Here is a 21,894-nt window from a genome sequence, read left to right as displayed (position 1 = left end):
CAATCTTGAAATAATGTGAACACTCCTGATGGTAAGCATGACACTTGGTTTCGAGTAGTTAAGTCAATGAAGACACATCATGATTAGAAGTGGCATTGCATAAATGAATCATCAGAATTAGAACAGTGTGATGATGCAGGTCCATGAAAGAAAAATGAAGCATACACTTGAGATGAGGGAAACAAACCTGAAATAACTGTCAGGAAAAACCAATAGATCCAAGGAAATTTCATTGTTCTTGGGAAGATTCAAGAGTTCTATTTGGACTTGGATACCTTTTAAAGCATTTTATAAGCCTCCAACAATCAATTAGCAGCAGGGCCAAATCCATGCAACTGAGGCACTTCCATCATGTGTGTTCAAGGATGAATTTCCTACAAACCAATAACATTTGTTAAAAACTTCATTAAGCACATGAGAAAAGAGTGATAAGATTGTAAATAAGCAGAAACAAGAAACGAGTAACATGATGGAGAAAGAAGGAAAACATTTAGATATTTCAACTAATTCAGCTCAACCAAACCTTTGATCTCTGCATCTGAAATTCTAGAATGTCATAGATTTTGTTTTTTAGAATGTCAAATCAGATCAACCAAAGCTCTGATCTCTGCATCTGAAATTTTACAGAAATAAACCACCTTAACATTTATCCGCTGCAAATACATCCAAACTGCTTCAGAAGCAGCATCAATCCACAATAAACAACTTCAGGATTCTCAGCAATATCTAACAGGGACCCCACATTTCCTGTCTGGCTATGGCTTCTCAATCTCTTTGATGCAGTATTTGGCCAAATTTTCAGTAACATCAGCTTAATTTTGTGCAACTGACATGTTGTTGTATGGATAGAAAACACATGGCCTAAATGTAAGAGAGTTCCATCTGTGGGTTAGTCAATGTGCTAGTTAAGAAAATGAGAGCATCATATCAAGCATAAAATGGCAATATCAGTACATGGGTAAAGAGGCATGTTGCCTCCCAAGTGGGGCAGCTGTCACACCATTTCCATAGTTGACACGGGAGGATGTGATGAGGTCGATCACCATATTCCTCAAGGGTAACTATTCTGAATCCACGGAGCTCTCTAGATTCCTCACAGAGTTTCCTTGAATCCACGATGAATAAAATAGAAATAAATTTTATTAAATTTGAAAATAAATTGATTAATGATAAAAAAAAAATTGAATTTACAATCCTTTAAATAATGAGCTCAAACCTAGGACAAAGTTTGAAATGAAAATCTCTTCTATAGTGAATGCTATGCCTTTCTTCCTTATGCGTGTTTTGGCCTTCTTGGTCATTTTAGGATTGGCATGTTTCTTTAGAACATTAGCATATTATGATCAATGCTTTGTTTTTGTGATTGCATTGCAGAAATGTCTTACATGAGAGATCCTCTTTATTCTTTAAACATATTTTCTGTTCTTAGGTCAACTAGAGAGAACATTCTTTAAATTTCTTTAAAATATGAGGTTATTCTGATAGTTTGATGCCTTAATTTTCACTTTAAATTACATAAATGTTTGATTCTATTTTGCAAGATATTGAGGAATTGCAAACTTGTGTTGTGTCAACATTTGTTCCATTAATCAATTAAATCTTTCCTTGCATGAATTGCCATCATTTCTTTGCTGGCAAGTCAATTCAATTGTACTACAAAATGCATCTTAGAACTTTTTGTTTCTATTCAATATTTTTATTTGTTGATTGAAACCTATTTGGTTTAGGGATGGAGTAAGCGAGTCCCAATTCAATCAAGTCCTGAACATTGAACTTGACCAGATCATCAAGGTACTCTTGCCTGCAGTGGCATTGCTCTTCGTTTTCTTTTCTTTCTTTTCTAAAATGCATAACAAATTCTTCTTGTATGTTTCAGGGGCCATCTGCACCTTGGAAGCATAACAAATCCAATATGTTCATATATACCTTCCTTGTGTGTTTCATGGGCCATCTACACCTTGGAAGCATATAATGGAAGGTAAGGAAAACCCTCGAGTTTCCTTCTTTGAATCATGAAAAGGTATTTGTGATGAACTCTATGCATTGACAATAGTAGGCATGCTTATGAGCAGGACATGCATAATTCCGTAAAAATTGATGGAGTAGACCCGGAAGTGCGTCGGAGCTATCCGGATGTTGAGCGGGGGTCCCTACAAGGTGTGAACCGCTGTTATGACCATGATGAAGTTGTCCATTTCCTATGGACAGTATTGGAGTGGCCTGGCTATTTGGACAGGCTGTGTTTATGTATTTGCTCGAAATTAATGGAGTAGACCCGGATGTGCATCGGAGCTATCCGGATGAGTGGGGGTCCCTGGAAAGTAGGAACCGCTGTTATGACCATGATGAAGCTGTCCATTTCCTATGGACAGCATTGGAGGGGCCTGACCATTTGGACAGGTCGTATTTATGTATTTTTTTAAAATTAATAGAGCAGACCCGGATGTGCGTCGGAGCTATCCGAATGAGTGGGGGTCCCTGGAAGGTCGGATCCACTGCTATGACCATGATGAAGCTGTCCATTTCCTATGGACAACATTGGCGGGGCCTAGCCATTTGGACAAACCATTTTTATGTATTTGCTCAAAATTAATATAGCAGACCTGAATGTGCGTTGGAGCTATCCGGATGAGCGGGGGTCCCTGAAAGGTGGGAACTGCTGTTATGACCATGATGAAGCTGTCTATTTCCTATGGACAACATTGGAGGGGCCTGACCATTTGGACAGGCTGTGTTTATATCTGTATTTGCAGGTACCACACCCTTAACCTAAACTATACCCTAAACCTATTCTCAATTCACTAAAGCTATAACCTATAACCTATAACCTAAACCTAACCCTAAACCAAAACCTATAACCTAAACCTTAATCTAAACATAAACCTAAACCTAAACCTATAACTTATACTTATAACCTTAACCTAAACTATAACCTTAACCTATAACCTAAACTTATAACCTTAACCTAAATCTATTATCAAATCCCAAAACCTATACTTACAACCTAAACCTAGTCCTTAACCTACACCTAAACCTATACTTATAACCTATAACCTAAACTTTAACCTATAACCCAAACCTTAACCTATAACCCAAACCTTAACCTATAAACTAAACCTATAACCTATAACCTATAACCTAAACCTATACTTAACCTTAACCTATAACTTAAACCTAAACCTATAACCTAAAACCTAAACCCAAACATAAACCCGATCCCGAACCCGAACCTGATTTCCTAAACCTAAACCTTAACCTACAACCTATACTTATAACCTTGACCTAAACTTATTCTTAAATCCCAAAACCTATACCCATAACCTAAACCTAGACCTTATCCTAAACCTAAACCTATACTTATAACCTATAACCCATAACCTAAACCTTAACCTATAACCCAAACCTTAACCTATAAACTAAACCTATAACCTATAACCTATAACCTATAACCTAAACCTATACTTAACCTTAACCTATAACCCAAACCTAAACCTATAACCTATAACCTATAACCTAAACCCAAACCTAAACCCGATCCTGAACCCGAACCCGATTTCCTAAACCTAAACCTTAACCTATAACCTATACTTATAACCTTGACCTAAACTTATGCTCAAATCCCAAAACCTATACCTATAACCTAAACCTAGACCTTAACCTAAACCTAAACCTATACTTATAACCTATAACCTATAACCTAAACCTTAACCTATAACCCAAACCTTAACCTATAAACTAAACCTATAACCTATAAACTAAACCTATACTTAACCTTAACCTATAACCCAAACCTAAACCTATAACCTATAACCTAAAACCTAAACCCAAACCTAAACCCGATCCTGAACCCGAACCTGATTTCCTAAACCTAAACCTTAACCTATAACCTATATTTATAGCCTTAAGCTAAACTTATTCTCAAATCCCAAAACCTATACCTATAACCTAAACCTAGACCTTAACCTAAACATAAACCTAAAACCTAACCTAAACCTTAACCTATAACCCAAACCTAAACCTATAACCTATAACCTAAAACCTAAACCCAAACCTAAACCCGATCCCGAACCCGAACACCTAGACCTTAACCTAAACCTAAACCTATACTTATAACCTATAACCTATAACCTAAACCTTAACCTATAACCCAAACCTTAACCTATAACTTAAACCTTAACCTATAACCTAAAACCTAACCTAAACCTTAACCTATAACCCAAACCTAAACCTAAACCTATACCTATACTTATAACCTATAACCTACAACCTAAACCTTAACCTATAACCCAAACCTTAACCTATAAACTAAACCTATAACCTATAACCTATAACCTAAACCCAAACCTAAACCCGAACCCGATTTCCTAAACCTAAACCTTAACGTATAACCTTAACCTAAACCTATTCTCAAATCCCAAAAACTATACCTATAATCTAAACCTAGACCTTAACCTAAACATAAACCTATACTTATAACCTATAACCTAAACCTAAACCTAAACCTTAACCTATAACCCAACCTAAACCTATACTTATAACCTAAACCTATTCTCAAATCCCAAAACCCATAACCTAAACCTAAACCTTAACCTAAACCTATAACCTAAACCAAAACCTATAACCTAAACCCGAACTCAAACCCGAACCCGAACCCGAATCCCTAAACCTTAACCTAAACATATAACCTATAACCTATAACCTGAGCCTATACTCAAACCTAAAACCTAAACCTAAACCTAAACCTATAACTTAAACCTAAACCTATAACCTATAGCCTAAACCTATAACCTAAACCCTAACCTAAACCATATAACCCATACCCTATAACCTAAACCTATAATCTAAACTCAAATCCCTAAACCTTAACCTATAACCCAACCTAAACCTATACTTATAACCTAAAACTATTCTCAAATCCCAAAACCTAAACCTAAAACCTAAATGTATTCTCAAATCCCTAAACCTAAACCTACACCTAATCCTAATCTCAACTCCCTAACCTAAACCTATAACCTAAACCTAGACCTTAACCTAAACATAAACCTATACTTATAACCTGTTACCTAAACCTAAACCTAAACCTAAATCTTAACCTAAACATATTCTCAAATCCCAAATCCTATACCTATAACCTATAACCTAAACCTATAACCTTAACCTTAACCTAAACCTAAAACCTAAATCTAAATGTATTCTCAAATCCCTAGACCTAAACCTACACGTAATCCTAATCTCAACTCCCTAACCTAAACCTAAACCTAAACTTGAAAACCCAAACCTAAACCTGATCCCAAACCCGAACCCGATTTCCTAAACCTAAACCTTAACCAATTCTCAATTCCCAAAAACTATAACATATAACATATAACCCCTAACCTAAACCTAAACCTAACCTAAACCTATAACCTAAACCTAAACTGAAACCTATAACCTTAACCTAAACCTTAACATATAACTTATAACCTATAACCAAACCTTAACCTAAACCTAAACCTAAACCTAAAACCTAAACCTAAAATCTAAATGTATTCTCAAATCCCTAAACCTAAACCTACACCTAATCCTAATCTCAACTCCCCAACCTAAACCTAAACCTAAACTTGAAAACCCAAACTTAAACCCAATCCCAAACCCGAACCCGATTTCCTAAACCTAAACCTTAACCTATTCTCAATTCCCAAAAGCTATAACCTATAACATATAACCTATAACCTAAACCTAAACCTTAACCTAAACTTATAACCTAAACCTATAACCTTAACCTAAACCAAAACCTATAACCTAAACCTTAACCTATAACCTATAACCTATAACCTAAACTTATAACTTATAACCTAACATTAACCTAAACCTAAACCTAAACCTATAACCTAAACCTAAAACCTAAATGTATTCTCAAATCCCTAAACCTAAACCTACACCTAATCCTAATCTCAACTCCCTAACCTAAACCTAAACCTAAACTTGAAAACCCAAACCTAAACCTGATCCCGAACCCAGACCTGATTTTCTAAACCTAAACCTTAACCTATTCTCAATTCCCTAAAGCTATAACCTATAACCTAAACCTATAACCTAAACCTAAACCTATAACCTTAACCTAAACCTAAACCTAAAACCTAAATGTATTCTCAAATCCCTAAACCTAAACCAAAACCTATAACCGACAACATTAACATAAACTTATAACCTAAACCTATAACCTACAACATTAACCTAAACCTATACTTATAACCTAAACATATTCTCAAATCCCAAAACTATAACCTAAAGCTAAACCTATAACCTAAACCTAAACCTTAACCTATAACCTATAACCTCTAACCTATAACCTAAACTCAATTCCCTAAACCTTAACATATAACCTAACCTAAACCTAAACATATAACCTACACTTATAACCTAAACCTAAACCTAAACCTAAAACGTAAATGTATTCTCAAATCCCTAAACCTAAACCTAAACCTAAACCTATAACCTACGACATTAATATAAACTTATAACCTAAACCATATGGTGAGACCATTCCTTGGGAAGTGGGTACTTGTGGCTACCGATGTTCCTCCTTGCGAAAATCATCCAGACGTTTATTTTGGCCCTACAAACCATATGGTGAGACCATTCCTTTTGTGTCAATTTCATTCCTCTTTGATTTTTTATTAATTCATTAAGAAAAAAAAGAAAAGAAAATGGTTATACATGATGTACTTCTTTCACTTTGTTTTTCTTTCCCTCAATGGTCATTTTGATTCATGAATGCCATGACTATTTGTAGGATGATGGAATATACGAAGCTGTTGCAGGAACTGACTTTGTCATTATTAGAGTTGCATTTCAAGACAACTCTTCAAAGTACTACATAAATGACCATGAGAGTAATTTTACAGAGGTCACTAAGAAATTGAAAGGAAAAGAGTGGACTTGGACAACAATCGATTTTTGATTCTTCAGGTGGGTGATGGCTGAAAAAGGCCTATGTACTTGTGAAAAAAATAGCATACCGTCAAAATATATCTTCTCTTTCAATTCTTTATCATTGAAATTTCAGGGTGAAGTCGAGCAAATTTCTCTAATGAAGCCAAATATTTGTATTTTCAGCATTATTGTAATTGTAATTGTAATTGATTGAATGAAGGATTGTAATTGATTGTAAGGATTGTAATTGATTGTAATTGTAATTGATTGAATGAAGGATTGTAATTGATTGTAATTGAATGAATGAATGATTGTAATTGATTGTAACGGAATGAATGAATGATTATGCAGGTGGTAATTGAATGAACAAATGATTATATATATTTTTTAATGTATGAAATAACTACGGATATTGACCGTTGCCGGTAATCTGACAACCGTAGCCATATTAAATTTGGCATATTGCTATGGTCTTTTAGCTACAAATAATATCTGTAGCTATTTATGCTTATAGCTATAGATATAATTGCTACGGATTATATCCGTAGCTATTGCAACCTATAGCTACGGATTAGATATAGGTTCCAGACCTACTGTTACGACATCTACGACTACGGTCATGCTACGGACTAGAACCGTAACCACAGGGCTATGGCCTTTGCCCATTTTTCTAGTAGTGGTTAGCAATAACTTCAGTTAACTCTATGGATCTCAAGTGGTGTCTATTCCTGTGATGGATAGATAACCCCTCAACCAATCCTCCTTCACTCAAGAGACGTCGAGTATTGTCACGGACCCACTTGGGCATGAAATACTCTCAGCCCTCAATTTCAAAATCTAACCTAAACCTAAAAGGAAAGAGGGAAATAGAAATCTATAAATAGAAAGAGAGAGAATTAGAAAGAAGTCACTAAATTAGAAGTTTCTATATTGGGATCCTACAAAAGAAAAAAGAAAACAAATTAGTTTCTAAAGAAGAAATAAGAAAGCAACCCAGTTTCTAAAAATAAATTAAGAAAGTTTCTAATTTTAAAAATAGAAAGGAAATTAGTTTATAAAAATAAATCACAAAAACCCTAACCCAAAAATAGAAAGTAAACAAACCCTAATCTTAACCTAATTCTAAAACTATTTAATCTCAGAAAAATGCAATTGTTAGTCCCTGGCAACAGTGCCAAAAACTTGTTCACAACCCCAAGTGTAGGGTCGCAATGTAGTAATAATATTAGTGAGACCGAGGTCGAATCCACAGAGACTAATCTTGTACGTTTCTGAAAGTAACTAGAACTAGAACTAGAAAAAGATGTGAATCTAAATCTGACTTAATTGAGAAAGTAATTGCGATTAAAGTGATTATAACTAACAAATTCAAAGGTGGTACCTAGGGTTTCCAAGGATCTACATGTAGAGATCAGGGAGCCCTCTTACTTAATTCAAATCACACGATTGGAATTGGAGTCCTATCTTATCCAATTGGAAGATATACAATTAAGATCAATCTGAAGCTTCCTTAACATAACTCTTAGTGGAGGAGAATTGTGATAAGTGGAAGAGATTCTATCACCAAACCATGCCAATGGGACGATGGCTAACAACAGGATTTACCAATTCCACAATCTCAAAATTAGGAAAGGAAGATACTCAAAGTTATTGCAAATCTACTGTAATTTAAGTCACAATAAACCATTAAGAACTGAAAGTATTCCTTTAAAATCAAACTAGAATCAAAGAAGCTTCAACATAAATATGAATCAAAGTAAAAGAAATATCTTATCACGCTACAAGCTTCACCTCTTAGCCTCAGCTAAGAGGTTTAGCCAACCATAGACATGATTGAACTAAAATCTCTTAAGAAAAGCATAAAAACAACTAAGGAAAATGAAGAAAAACTCTTGGCGATGACTTCTACACCCTTTTGCTTCACTCCTCAAACCCTAGAAGATACGTAGGAACGTCCTAGGGACTCCTATTTATAGTTTTATAACTCCAACTTTCGCACCGAGTTGGAAAAATCTGAAAATTACCTCAAATTTACACAGTCCGTGTGCTGTCTGCATAACCTTAGACGAGTCGAGGAAAACCTTTGACTGGTTGAGGATCGCGTGAAATTAAAAGTTCATGTTACTGGAGTTCGAGTTGAGGAATCTTCGACTAGTCGAGCAGGAGCCTTAGACTGGTTGAAGGAGGGCTTAGACTAATCAAAGCAGGCAGAGTTTTATGGTTCCTTTTCTTCACTTCAACTCTTCAATTCTCATCAGTCTTCACTTGGTTTTCTTGGATCTTTGGCATGTGAATTCTTCATTTTTGCTCTCATAAGATCTATCCTTGCTTTGGTGATTCTTGAGCGTTAAATCCATGCTTTTAGCATCCTTTTCAATCAAAGCTCTTAAATTCACCTTGCAACACAAACATGATTAAAATAGAACAGTAAGCATTGTCATGCTTATAAAACTAAGTAATAAATGGGGAATAATATGCAATATTTGATCCTCAACATCGGCCCGGGATGCCTCTTAAGCCTTTACGGCTGCCAACAACTTCTGGGCTTTCGCTTCAAGGTTGGCCATAGAAATGCCCACCTAGTGGTCAACCTCTTTGATCTGGCCCTTTAGGTCAAGCACGAGTTGCCAGATTGCGATGGTGGCAAGGCCCTCCTGCGATAAAAAAAAGTCGAGTTAGTAGGAAAATAGTAGAAGAGAACTATCCGACATTCTGATGACTGACATACTTTGATAGTTGGGGTTGTCATCTTCCCTAGGAGGTGATCTAGATGCATCGATAGCAGGGAGTTCACCTCTTCTTCGAGCACTAAGCTCCGAACCTAGTTGAGCATGATCAAGTGTCTTAAGATGGGCGAGGATGGTCCACCTACAACAACCCCCCAGGAGATGAGCTCTGGTGCTCAGAAGTACCATATGAACCCAGAGCCTCCTTGTCTCGAGCTTGCTCAACCCTTTAGGAGAGCATATCACAATCAACCACCTCTTACGACTGAGTAGGAGAGGCAACATCAATAGTAGGAGAGGCCTCAACTGTTGTGGGATTAACTATGGGCATAGCAGTAGCTCCTAAAGAAGCATGGGGAGCAAGAGAAATTATGCCTGAACGAGCATAAGGAGCAGGAGCAGGAGCTACTTTCTTCATGGTAGCTCTCAGCCTATCCAGATCAGTCCCAACTACAGCCCTCCTCTTCTTCGACAGAGAATGATCAGACATCTCTGTGAAAAAGTGAAGATTCAGTTAGAAAACTACCAACCAATAACAATGAGTTGTCAAATTAAGAAAATTACCACTTGAAGTAAGGCTGAATTGATGCAAAAGCTCCGAAGTGACCAACCTCCTATAGTCCCATTGATCAACAGGTCGTGATTTGGCAACCCCAACCTATTGCAGAAGATAGTCATAAAGGCTAGGCTGCAAGTTGGGAAAAGTTGCAGACAGAAACAATATGACATCAGTACCAAAAGGAAGTGAATGAGATGCCAGTACAATATCTTGGTATGTGTTCCGACCTGACATGGTGTAGGAGGTTAGGACTGAAGATGATAAGCCCTCCAACTCAGCCACTAGAGCCTCCCATTCTCTATATGTAAAAACCACCTGTCCTTCCAACCCTTGTTAGAAGACGGATTATTGGTAATAATGGCTTGACCCTTGCTTGACCAAGAAGACAAATAATTCCAGTCATGAGATCATGGGATACTGTTGGTTTGGTATAAGTAAAAGAGCTCATCCACTATGAGATTGGAGTTCCCGACCAACTGTTAGAAGATGCAGTAGATGAAAATAGCTTACCATACCGTGGGGTTCAACTGTCCCAAGGCGACTACAAGACAACAGAGAACCTCTCTCACTAAAGGAGAGAGAGGTAGAGGAAGACCTCAGGTAAAGAAAGTAGGATACAACGTGACCTCCCACTTAGGAGGCTAGCTTAGGGAAGGCGAAGACCTATTTGGCTGGGAAGACTATAGACTGACTTAAGAGTTTGCAGGTTGACCATGGTCAAATTTGACATGAAGGTATTACTTGTAACGCCCCGAATTTTCACGGTCCGAGTGTATACTTGTGTCTGAGAATTCCGGGTGTTAATAATGTTAAAATTGGATGCTTTAAAATCGCACCTTTTTTTTAAGTCACATCCAGTTACATTCACAAAGGTAACCATTCACGAGAGTAAAATCAACTGTATTTATTATTTCATTAGAGTAAAAAAGCATATAAATAACTGTTTAATGCCCTCTTAATGGGAGATTATTACAATATCAAAGTTGCAGCGAAAAATAAATAAAACTAATTGTGCACTATTCTTCTTCTCTATTTGAACCCATCTTCCATAGAACGGTCGTCGTCCTTTACCTTAACTTGTGATTCACCTGTAACATCTGTACGGTTGGAGAGGGTTAATGCCCTACTCATAGTGGTGGCTGTCGGTGGTTGTCCTTTAAAGTTTTCAACGATTCAACCGATTCACAAGAAATATAGAAGGGTTTTGATACATCTCGTACCCCACAAATACAAGTGGTATCGGTATGTGTAAACATTCTATATGACATGCATGCCTAGCAAAGTATGCACGGTCCATCACACTCAATGGTCATGATCATAATGTGGAAAGTAGTTTAAGGATATCCGGCTCGCCTTGCATTCTCACACTACGGAGATTCAACGGCACGTCCAACGTTAACGTGGTTTTATACAAACGTCTCAAGGCGACATAATAATGTGATTGGGGGACTTACGTGACACGATGTGCTCATAGAGTGACTATTTGCAACATCCAATTCCGAGAAGTGATGTAACATACATAACGATTTACTTATATCGATTGTGCACCACTTACCAACCCATGGGATTACATGCTGACCAAGAGGGCTGCTACCCATAACGCATTGCATCCACGATATTATATTGATCACTAGAAGTGGGATTTCCAACATAATACTTACGTTGTGTGATATAGGTGTAGTAACTAAAATTACGTAGCAATGATTTGCATAGTGAAGATAAATGGCATCAAAACTTGAAGCAGGTAAGAAAGGTGCAATCAAACAAATTAAGTTGCAAAATTTAAAGGAAAAACTCTCACCTCTTAAACTCGATCACACTCTAATATTGCTAGATTTGAATATATGCTTGTCATACCCAACTCTAGCATAATAAACATGATTCATACGGTTATATCATCCCATTGCATAGATTGTACGGTTAGGATCAATCTCAAACTATGGTTTAGTATAGGTGTATATTTAGGGCTAGGTTTGAAGTAGTTTCCAATCTAATTGATAATCTCAATTTGATTAAATCGTAGATCTTCACCTACCTTGATCCGCCAACGTTCTTAGTTCAACGAATTTGCAGTTCAGTGTGTTTTTACACTGAGTCGACTTAAATTTGAACTCAAATCCTATCGAAACACTTGATGCATAATATAAAGTAGGAGGAAAATTGCTATGTGGATCTTACCAACTAAGGTGGCTAGCTGGAATCATTCCAACTCGGACACAACTCGTTGCTGGACTCACTGATTTCACTATGTCGACCTACAAGTTCCCTTTCTCTCTTGTTTCTTTCTCTTTCCTTCCTCTCTCTCTTTTTTTCTCTGCTGCTGTGATTTGTTTTACTAATGAAGCAGTGTTTTTATAATGGCTACAGAGAGTCATCTTGGGAGTAAACTTGTCGGTCGACACGGTTCTAGTCCATGTGCAGCTAGCGTGCGGAAAATGGTTTGTGCCAGCAGATTTATACGTTGCTTGATATTACTGTTATGACCTCAATTGTTGTTTTATCTCTTCCAGTTTTTCAATTTTAGGTGGGCCAACAAATGAATGGTTTTGATCATGGAAGAGTGTAGCCTTAACAATTGACGACCAACGTGTAAATGTAAAAGATGACTATTGCTTTAATGGTAAATTTCATTCCTGCCGGTTTCCCTTCAATCTGATTTTGTTGAATGGTTTAGATTTACTGTAAGAAGCTCATAAATGCCTCAAATTGAATCTCCAGAGCCATTCACTTGGTGTGTTCAGTAAAAACTTGTGGCAGGCATTTTCTACACATCTTTACAACCAAGTCCACGAAACTCAGCAATCCCAAGTTTTGTGGGATTCTCTCGGTTCCTCTGGAATTTCAAGTTGAATTTGGAAACATTCCCGGTGTATAATGGATGGTTTAGATCGTTCCATGAAAGCTTAAGGTGGTTTAAGATCATAGTTTCGGGCCAACTTCCTTGATGGGTTTGGCCACGAATTGTTAACGCCGACTTCCTGTTGTTTCTGTGAAACATGGTAGCAGTTTGAGTTTTAGTAAGTTCCTTAAGATGGGATCTGGTGTTGGAGCATTTGTGGTGGGTCCATGATCCTTACGTTTGAGGGACTTCCAAGTTTTTCGATCACTGTTTGAATAGGAGATGTGAGCATAAGTTTCTACCTCGAATCCTCCTTGCGCATGACTTTCCATTTTTTGTTGATAAGGTTGTCTATGGCTCATGTGAGGGTCCACTGTAGTGAGTTCTTGGGATATCTACATCCTTCATTGGTTTCGTAGAGTGACGTTAGGCCATGGGCCAAAAGATGGAGTTGATTAGAGGCTTATCTTGAAAGTTCTCCTAATGAGTGTCAAAACGGTCTTGATCTCAATTAACGATCCGTGCTTAATGATTAGGGCCCAATTTTAAGAGAAATGTATGGTCAAAATAGAAAAATGTTTAGGCAAAATTTGGTGGTTGATTGATGGTGGAAACCTAAATCTGAAATTTCACCTTTTGCACAAAAAGGAAGAAATTAGAGTGAAGGCGGTGATCATTCAACGGTGTATGATCATAAATCAAGGTGTAAATTTTGTATGATATTATAGTCATATGAAGCCAACGTGTGGTCCAAATTTGAGTTGTGATGGACGGTAAGAAGTAGTTAGATCGGAATGTCCAGATTTATAAAGATTTGATAAGCCTAAAATGATAACTTCGCGCCTAAGGAAAAGCCTACCAAGGTAGTGTTCTCATATTTCATACTTAGTCTATAGGATAGAAAATCTAAGTCATTCATATGAAGGAAAATATCCTATTACAACTGCTCATGACCTTTCTTCACTTGATGGACACCAAAATCAATGGTTAAGGGGTTGGTTTGTTAGTTGGGCCACTTTTACAATGATTTAAAGGCTAAAATTCAACGTGTATGATTAATTTATGATAAATAGGCATGGCATAAAATTTCAAATCAAATAGATTATGAGAACTATATGATCTAGAATTCAGGGGTATATGTTAATGACATTAAGTATTTACGATTTTGCCATATTTTATTTCTCCATCCGTAACGTCGGATTAAACCATCCAAATGCATTGAAATAATTTTTCATTCTCTTTCCATCGCCCCATTTTGGGCCTTTATCGCTTAAAGATGACCAAGATATCTTTTTAATGAGCTATACTGCCTCGAGGTCTAAATCAACACTTTCATATATCTAATAGAGAAGTCAACCGACAGTTGTGGTATATACCTTACAATTTTTGAACTGAGTAATTCATTCTGATATTTAGGCGGCTCATTTAATGAATCCAAACATGATGAATGGTCAGATGACATGTTAAAAATAAGAAAACCTGATGGTTAGCATTCTGGTCATATATCTAGGTGATTGTATGATCAGTTTTGTGAGCGGAAGAACACAAAGTGAGTTTCTACAGTGGTCAAAGGTAGAACATGGGTACTATTAGGTTCAAGTGACATATTCGTATATGTGAGTTTCTTACATTGTACTTTTGATGGTGGGTTAAGCCTATTCATAGGTGGTGAACAAGATGAACAAATCAGAATCTTAACTGATGTATGTACAAATGGATGTAGGGATCAAGTAACTAGTTTACTATGATCAGGTGGTCCAAAATCAAAGTGGATAGTCAGATGTCTTTATCTAGCAGTGAATATTTGACTGAGTGGTTGATTATGATGGATAAGTGAGGATACTTAGATATATGATGGTCTTGTCTTCAAATCAACGGTCAGATGGATTGATCTATGGATGAAGATCATTCTCAATGATCAGATTCATGTTGGAGAATAAATGTAAGGTTAGGATAGCTAAATTGGTATCGAACACATGTACATACTAAGTTAAACTTTATTATAACACTTTGAGAACTTTTAATACTTGGGTATTGAAAAGTTTGGGGTGTTACATTACTAGAAAATGTTAACTCACTAGATGGTAAGGAGGCTGGCTCCTCAGCTCGCGGTTCCATCTCAAATGGGGGGATAGGCCTATGATGACTAGACTTAACAGATGGTAAAGATTTAGAATCAGAGGCGCCACCCTTTGGCTCATCCAAAAGATGATCAGAGACGGTGGCCGCATCGGAATCCTCCTCGAAAGACATTAGGGAGGACAAGTAAAAAAAAAAACAGAGAATGAAAAAGAGGAGCAACGGAGAGAAGCATACTAAAAGAATGCTCTAGCACGTGGAATCCAAGGGTGAGGAGATGTAGAAAATCGGGAAAAAAGAGAGCATGAGCAATAGCTGGCCTGCAAAGCTCGGGTGACTCGCGATATAAATGAGTAAAGTAGAGGCAAACTTGGTGTATTTATAGACTCCCCCCCCCCCCCCATGTTACTGCTACTCTAGTACAACACCACATGTCCGCACAGGGCTCTGAAGCAATGCCTTGATTAACACACCTCTCCACATGTCACCACAGGGAATGCTTGATCAGAGGCATGATAGCTTAGTTGACAGCTATCACCCCCTGATTTGCTTAGAAACTAAGGCGATGATTGCAATGTATGAGAATTAAATGGAACGCCTTTTCAGTTTTCGTATAATGACAACACATTTTCGACTTATGTACCTGCCACTGACTTCCTAGTTAACAAAAATTCGAGCTGAGTTTAAAATATGAAACTCCTACGTATCTAGACCAGTTTAAGATCTCACTTTCGGGCTTATACAGGCGAAGCTCAGAAGTGGGGGCCCAATTGTTATGGGGAAAATCAAATTGGTCCCTCACATGAGGAGAGAGAAAATTATATGCAGGTGACATCCCTCTGAGTTGGGGTGACCGAGGTTCGAGCAGAAGTACCATCAACATGATACGAGCAGTTCCTACAACTCATAAATGAGCTACCAAGCTGAGCCGTCAAAGGACGGAGATTGGTAAGAGAGGACTTGCCCCACTAGGAATGTCTCTAACATGGGTAAGGAACTTGTGGGGAAATAACTTAGGTTCTAAGCCCTAACCTCCCAAGCATCTCAAGCTGAATAGGTCGACTACTGCCAGAGAGGTGGTACGAGAAATCTGGAGTGAGTTTCGCCTCGAATCTGGAAGAGAAAGATCTAGCCTAATCTCGGTCGAAGATCACTTCTACGTATTCGGGCTCGACTGAAGATCACTCCGAAAATTCAAGCTCAGCTGATTATCACTTTGAGAAATTCAGGATAAGAATCCTATCAGAATGGGACTCTCCAGCGTAGCACAATAAGATACAAAGGTACGGAACCTCCTCCGGGACCCCATATATATGACCACTCTAAACCAGAAAATGGGGAAAAAATGTGACATCTAAACCCTAATTAATCTACACATTTGAGATCATCATCTACAAGCCTGACTTAGGCATTGGGGGGTCCATAGCCGGCCATTGACACCCCCACTGTTCATATCTTCTCTAGCTTTTACAGGTCTATCGGATGGCACAGTTCTACATCAATCTCATCTGTTGCCTAGAATCAGCAACAACAGTAGTTATTGGTGTTGTTTACTATAGAATCAAGTATATGCTAGTTACACATGCATGCGATGAATGTATTTGATTGAAAAGGTTACTAGAAAATTTAAAATAAAAATAATAATAATAATAATTAGAGCAAAAAGTGGTGGGATTTACTATTCTAATTAAAGTGCATTACACTTTTCTAAGAATTTGGTATGTCCTATTCAAACTGAGCACATTAATATCAATATCACTTTATTCATGACATAGTGGAAGATAGAAATATTTCATTGTAGAAGATTTACATTAATCACATATAAGATAAGTTGATGAAGTTTATTATAAGGGATTTTTACGTATTTAATTTTTTTTAGAGCAAGACTTTCTATTGAATTTATTTTTACGTATCAATTAGCGATGTTTGGACAAATGTTATTAAAAGTGTTTTTTCACACTACTAAAAGACTAGTTTTCAAGTTGAAGAATGTTGAAGTGGTGGCTCTTAATTATAACAAGGCAGGTGTAAGGTTTCCAAATGGGATACATCTCCTCTCCCCTCTTATTTTGTCTATACACGTGAAGCCTAGTTTCTTAGCCTTTAAGCAAGCTCTTTATAGGTATAGTGTATATATGAGGGGAACATATGTAACGAGTAGGAACGTGAAGCCTAGTTTCTTAACCTTTAAGTGAGCTCTTTATAGGTACAGCGTATATATGAGGGGAACATATGCAAAGAGTGGGAGCATTTTCCACAGTATTCCTTGGTGAGAAATACCTTGTGCAGTAGAAGGGCATAGAGAGAGATATACTATGTATTCTCTTGTGTCGATTGTTCAGTGAAGAAGAAAAGGTCATGTTGCTAACCCATGTCATAGGCATTTCGTCGAACCATTTAAACTCATATGCTTCTTGTTTTTTTTATTTTTTCTTTAACTTTAAAATTTTTATTTGGCTCTTATATTTTATGAATTTACACTGCGTGCATCAAACTTGTGAGGGTGTTTTTGGGCAACAAAATCAAGCTTTCTTTACAACTCAAATAATCCATATCAAAGGCGACAATGGGGGTCATTGGGGAGAGGAACACCAACGATAAAAAATTCTGAATGGATCTTGAGGTCCATTATAAAGTGTATATTTTATTCAAACCATTGATCACACGTGATCATGGGGCACGGAGAAATTCAAGCTATTTCAAATTTAAGTAGGGTAAAATACCTAAATAACTGGGTATAAAGAGTGACTGGACATCGATCCATACACGGCATCCGTAAAAGAGGCGTCATAAAACTGTGTGTCATTTCTACTACTAAAACAGAAAAGAAAAATATATAGGTTAAGTATCCCGTCGGCAAAAGACGCGTCATAAAACTGTCTCATTTCTATTAGTAAAGAAGAAAAGAAAAATATATTTGTACGTACTGTCCACGTGCTCGGACGCTGGACATGTCAAAGTCATGAGTAGGCTAGTCGGCACCATTTTATTGCCCATCCCTCTTTAAAAGTCACTTCAATAATATTTAAACTGTTGGATCAAAACCTACAAAAATCAACAGTGGAAAGGTCCCTCATTGACGTATACCGCAGATGGAGGCGGATTGGCTGGTGTACCACAAACCACCAACCTGGCTGGTGTGTTGACGTAACTAAGTTTTGTGGGTCCCATCACGAAGTATGTGTTATATCCAAACTATCCTACGATTTGGCAAGTTCATGGTAAGGCTTGAGATGAAAAATATAAGACATCCAAAGATCAAGTGGCCACACCACAAAAAGCAGTGGGGGATTGAATGTCTACAATTGAAACTTTTTAGGGGTTACAGAGTTTTGGATCAATATAATATATTTCCATTCATTTATGTCTGTGTGACTTTATGAACAGATTAGAAGTAAAATAAATTTAATGGTGGGCCCTATGAATGTTTCACTGACGTGGCTCACTTGAGCTTTGCATATAATTCATTTTTTGGCTAATGCTCTAAAATGAAATTGAAATGGATGAATGTTGTGGATATAATAAATACATCATTGTGGGGCCATGTAACTTTGATCTCTTTTGAATCTTTTCACGACACGCACACCAGACATGTCGGTGGTGTGTGGTATATCAGCCCATCTGCTTCTACTGTGGATAACATGATCCATGACCTGCACCGTAGATAACATGAGCCGTCTTTTATTACAGCTGAGAGAGAGAGAGAGCGCTTCTAACAAATAAAGACAGAGAACTTCTAACATTTGTCTGGTTGCGACTCTAATGCCCATGCAACTAATGCTACGTATCTCTCTCAAGTGGTTATTGTGACCCTAGTGCCTGTCAGACAAATGTTCCCCCCTCTCTCTCTTAGCTGAAAATTGTAGATGGCCCACGTTATGGGCGAATAAGATTCAATAAGAGACTTCCTGTACTATAATCATTACCAATCATCTATCTTCGTAGCCATGGATCGAAACGAATTAAACGGTAACTTTTCCCTCTTAATACAAAAACAACACTCGATGTTCAAACTTCATAGTTCATCACCTTCTAATGTTTTTTTAAAAAGGTAGTGACTCGTCTAAGCAGCACTCCGAACGATCTAAAGAGTGGGCCACATAGAGCATAGCAGAGAACACCAATCAGATGATCTCAACCATCTGATGCAGTCCACTGACCATTTTATTTATAACCACTAATTGGATCGCCACCCGAGTTCAGTCCATTAACCATGATTTGTGCCATCTCGATTGCCAGTCATGTTCTGGATGGATGTGACGAGGTCAATCACCATCTTCATCAAAGGGATAATTACTCTGAATCCATGTAATTTCTCTGAACTTCTCACGGAGATTCCCTGAATTCACACGGAAAAATAGTTAAAATAAAAATAAATTCTAATAAATTAATTGATAAAGAAGGTTTAGAATTAAACTCCAACTCAAACGCCCTAAACACTTGACTTACTATATATACAATAAATACTATTTATAAACTATCATAATTTCCACTAGACTTCATAGTTTTCAACCAAAAAATATCAAGTGTTCAATTTGGCCAAATCATGTTATTTTCCTAAAATTTCTATGCCATTTTCATGTTGGGCACAACTCCTGATGCTTAAAGGATCAAGAGTTATAATCGAATTAAAACTTATTATAAATAGTAAAAACAAAATTAAAAAGGAATTTTGAATGTTGATCTGATGGAATCTTACAAATCCAGCATGGGCAACCCTGCACAGCGGGGTTAGTTGATTAAAATAGCTTCTCTTACCCTAAAATTATAAATGGTATGTAGTATAATTCATTCCAGTTTACGAGATGTGCCTCTTTTATATTTTATGGTTACGACGATCCTAATCACTTCTGCAGCTTCCCTGGTCTATCTTGGAAATGAAAGTGTTTGCAGCCCGCCTTGCATCACTGTGGTGCATGATTCACCATCATCTAAAGATTACTAGTAATGCCTACTAAACTTTGATACCACAAATCAATCTGAACCAGCATGACTCACCATCATCCAAAGATTCCAGGTAATGCCTATATACTTTTGATACCACAAATCAATCTGAACCGTACAAGTTCATGGATTATACTACCTTGTGTTGCCATTACAAAACCATGATTCTCACCGACAAGCTCACATACTCTCAAGTACTTCATGATAATCCCATAATAAACAAGATAGTACCTACCACATGAAAATGACACTTCAAAAAAAGAAAGAAATACACCATTTTGTACACTTCCTTCATATATTCATCTACGAGCGTTTGTCCAAGAAAGATCTGACCCGTTCGAAGGAGGACTCATCGCACGGTAGGACAATGCGGTTTCTATTATGGAATCCGAATTCATCTGCCGATTTATCTAGCAATTGTTGGAAGATAGGATGCTTTAAGTATGCCGTTGGTACCACGAACCTCTTCTGATCGGTCCCGACGTAGACAGCGAAGTGTCCCTTTGGAGTTCTTTGGCGATCTTCTTCTTGAAATCTCGGCATTCTGAAAAGCTAAGAACCAAGATGATGCAAGCGGCTGGGCGTATTTGATAGAGCTCTTCTATTATTTTCTTTTTGTATTTTCGACAATCTCAATAACAAATAATAAAGAGAAAGCCAGTGAAGGTTGTATATAGAGATTGGGTGTATGCGGGGCCTCTTTTATGTTTTCCTGGCTGTATTTTCAAATTTTTGAAAAGAAGAAGGATGAAGACAAGGAGGGGGAAAGGGAGATATATATAGAGAGTGGGTGTATGTGACTGAAGGATAAGAGTAGTAATTAATGAAATGGGTGTGAAGAGGGAACGTGGAGTTGCCCCGTCCTCACAGCTAAACAAAGTGAAGAGAGAAGGTTGTTCTGACCTTTGGTCCATTTACGAAGGGTGCAAGATAAAATGGTCTTGGCGTGTCCATTGTGCATGTGGGGTCCATACCCAGCGATCTGGACCGTCAGCATTGTCGGGACTTCTTTAGATGGAAGACCATCTGAATATTTCATCCGTTAATGTTCTCATCCATCTGATCTCATCAATTGATTCTAGAACGTTGATACTGTTTTTTTTTTTTTTTTCGTCCATTTGATAATTATTTAATAGATTGTTAGAATCGTACATCAAATTAGATTTCGTGATACATTCCATATGTGCCACGTGGATGGTCCTTGTAGTTTGGTGAGGGGATCGTTGCAATTACTGTGCAGCACATGGCTAAAGCAAGTCATGAGCACTTCTAATTCAACGCCTGCACCTTCGCAGAAAAGGGTGGGATGGGGATTCGGTACTACCCCTGCCTGTACCGAGATCGGCACAGGCAAGGCTATGAAGGGCCACCCTACTGTATGGGTTTTATCCACACCGTCCATCCATATTTTCATATCATTTTACTGTATAATCTCAAAAATGAGAGGTAAATCTTAGTACGAGGTGGACCACACAATGGAAAACTGTACGGATTATGATATACAATGCGGAAACCTTCTTAGTCCCTGTGATGTTTATTTCCCATCTAACTTGTTCATTACAGCACAAAGATCTGGATGAGGAGAAAACACAAATTTTGAACCCTTACCCTGAAATGATATAGAAAATAGATGAACGGTGTGGATAAGACTCATACAACATGGTGGCACATTTGAGCCCCTCCCTCTTACTAGCTAATGACTGGGAGTCCCCAATCCGCCTCATGGCTGTAGGTCGGCACAGGCAAAAGTTCGGATTGGACACCATCCACCCATTTTTCTCCAAAAGTAAGGTAAATCCAAGGTTGAAGTAGACCACACCATGCGAAGCAGT

The 21,894-nt window shown here is 37.5% G+C and overlaps 1 protein-coding gene and 1 long non-coding RNA gene across 2 annotated transcripts; one reads left to right on the top strand and one right to left on the bottom strand.

The window, feature by feature from the left end:
- The first annotated feature begins 6,779 nt into the window (after positions 1-6,779).
- On the top strand, positions 6,780-7,219 carry LOC131230240 (uncharacterized). The gene is made up of 2 exons (XR_009163939.1): positions 6,780-6,951; positions 7,049-7,219. It is a non-coding gene; the product is annotated as an uncharacterized LOC131230240 (long non-coding RNA).
- A 12,946-nt stretch (positions 7,220-20,165) lies between these two features.
- On the bottom strand, positions 20,166-21,517 carry LOC131230235 (auxin-responsive protein SAUR50-like). The gene has a single exon (XM_058226072.1). It carries the CDS (start codon positions 20,603-20,605, stop codon positions 20,366-20,368), a length of 240 nt encoding a protein of 79 aa, XP_058082055.1. The 5' UTR covers positions 20,606-21,517; the 3' UTR covers positions 20,166-20,365.
- Positions 21,518-21,894: the final 377 nt, after the last annotated feature.

Source organism: Magnolia sinica, chromosome 2, assembly GCF_029962835.1.
Source record: "Magnolia sinica isolate HGM2019 chromosome 2, MsV1, whole genome shotgun sequence".
NCBI lineage: Eukaryota > Viridiplantae > Streptophyta > Magnoliopsida > Magnoliales > Magnoliaceae > Magnolia > Magnolia sinica.
This window is presented reverse-complemented; position numbering and strand designations above follow the sequence as displayed.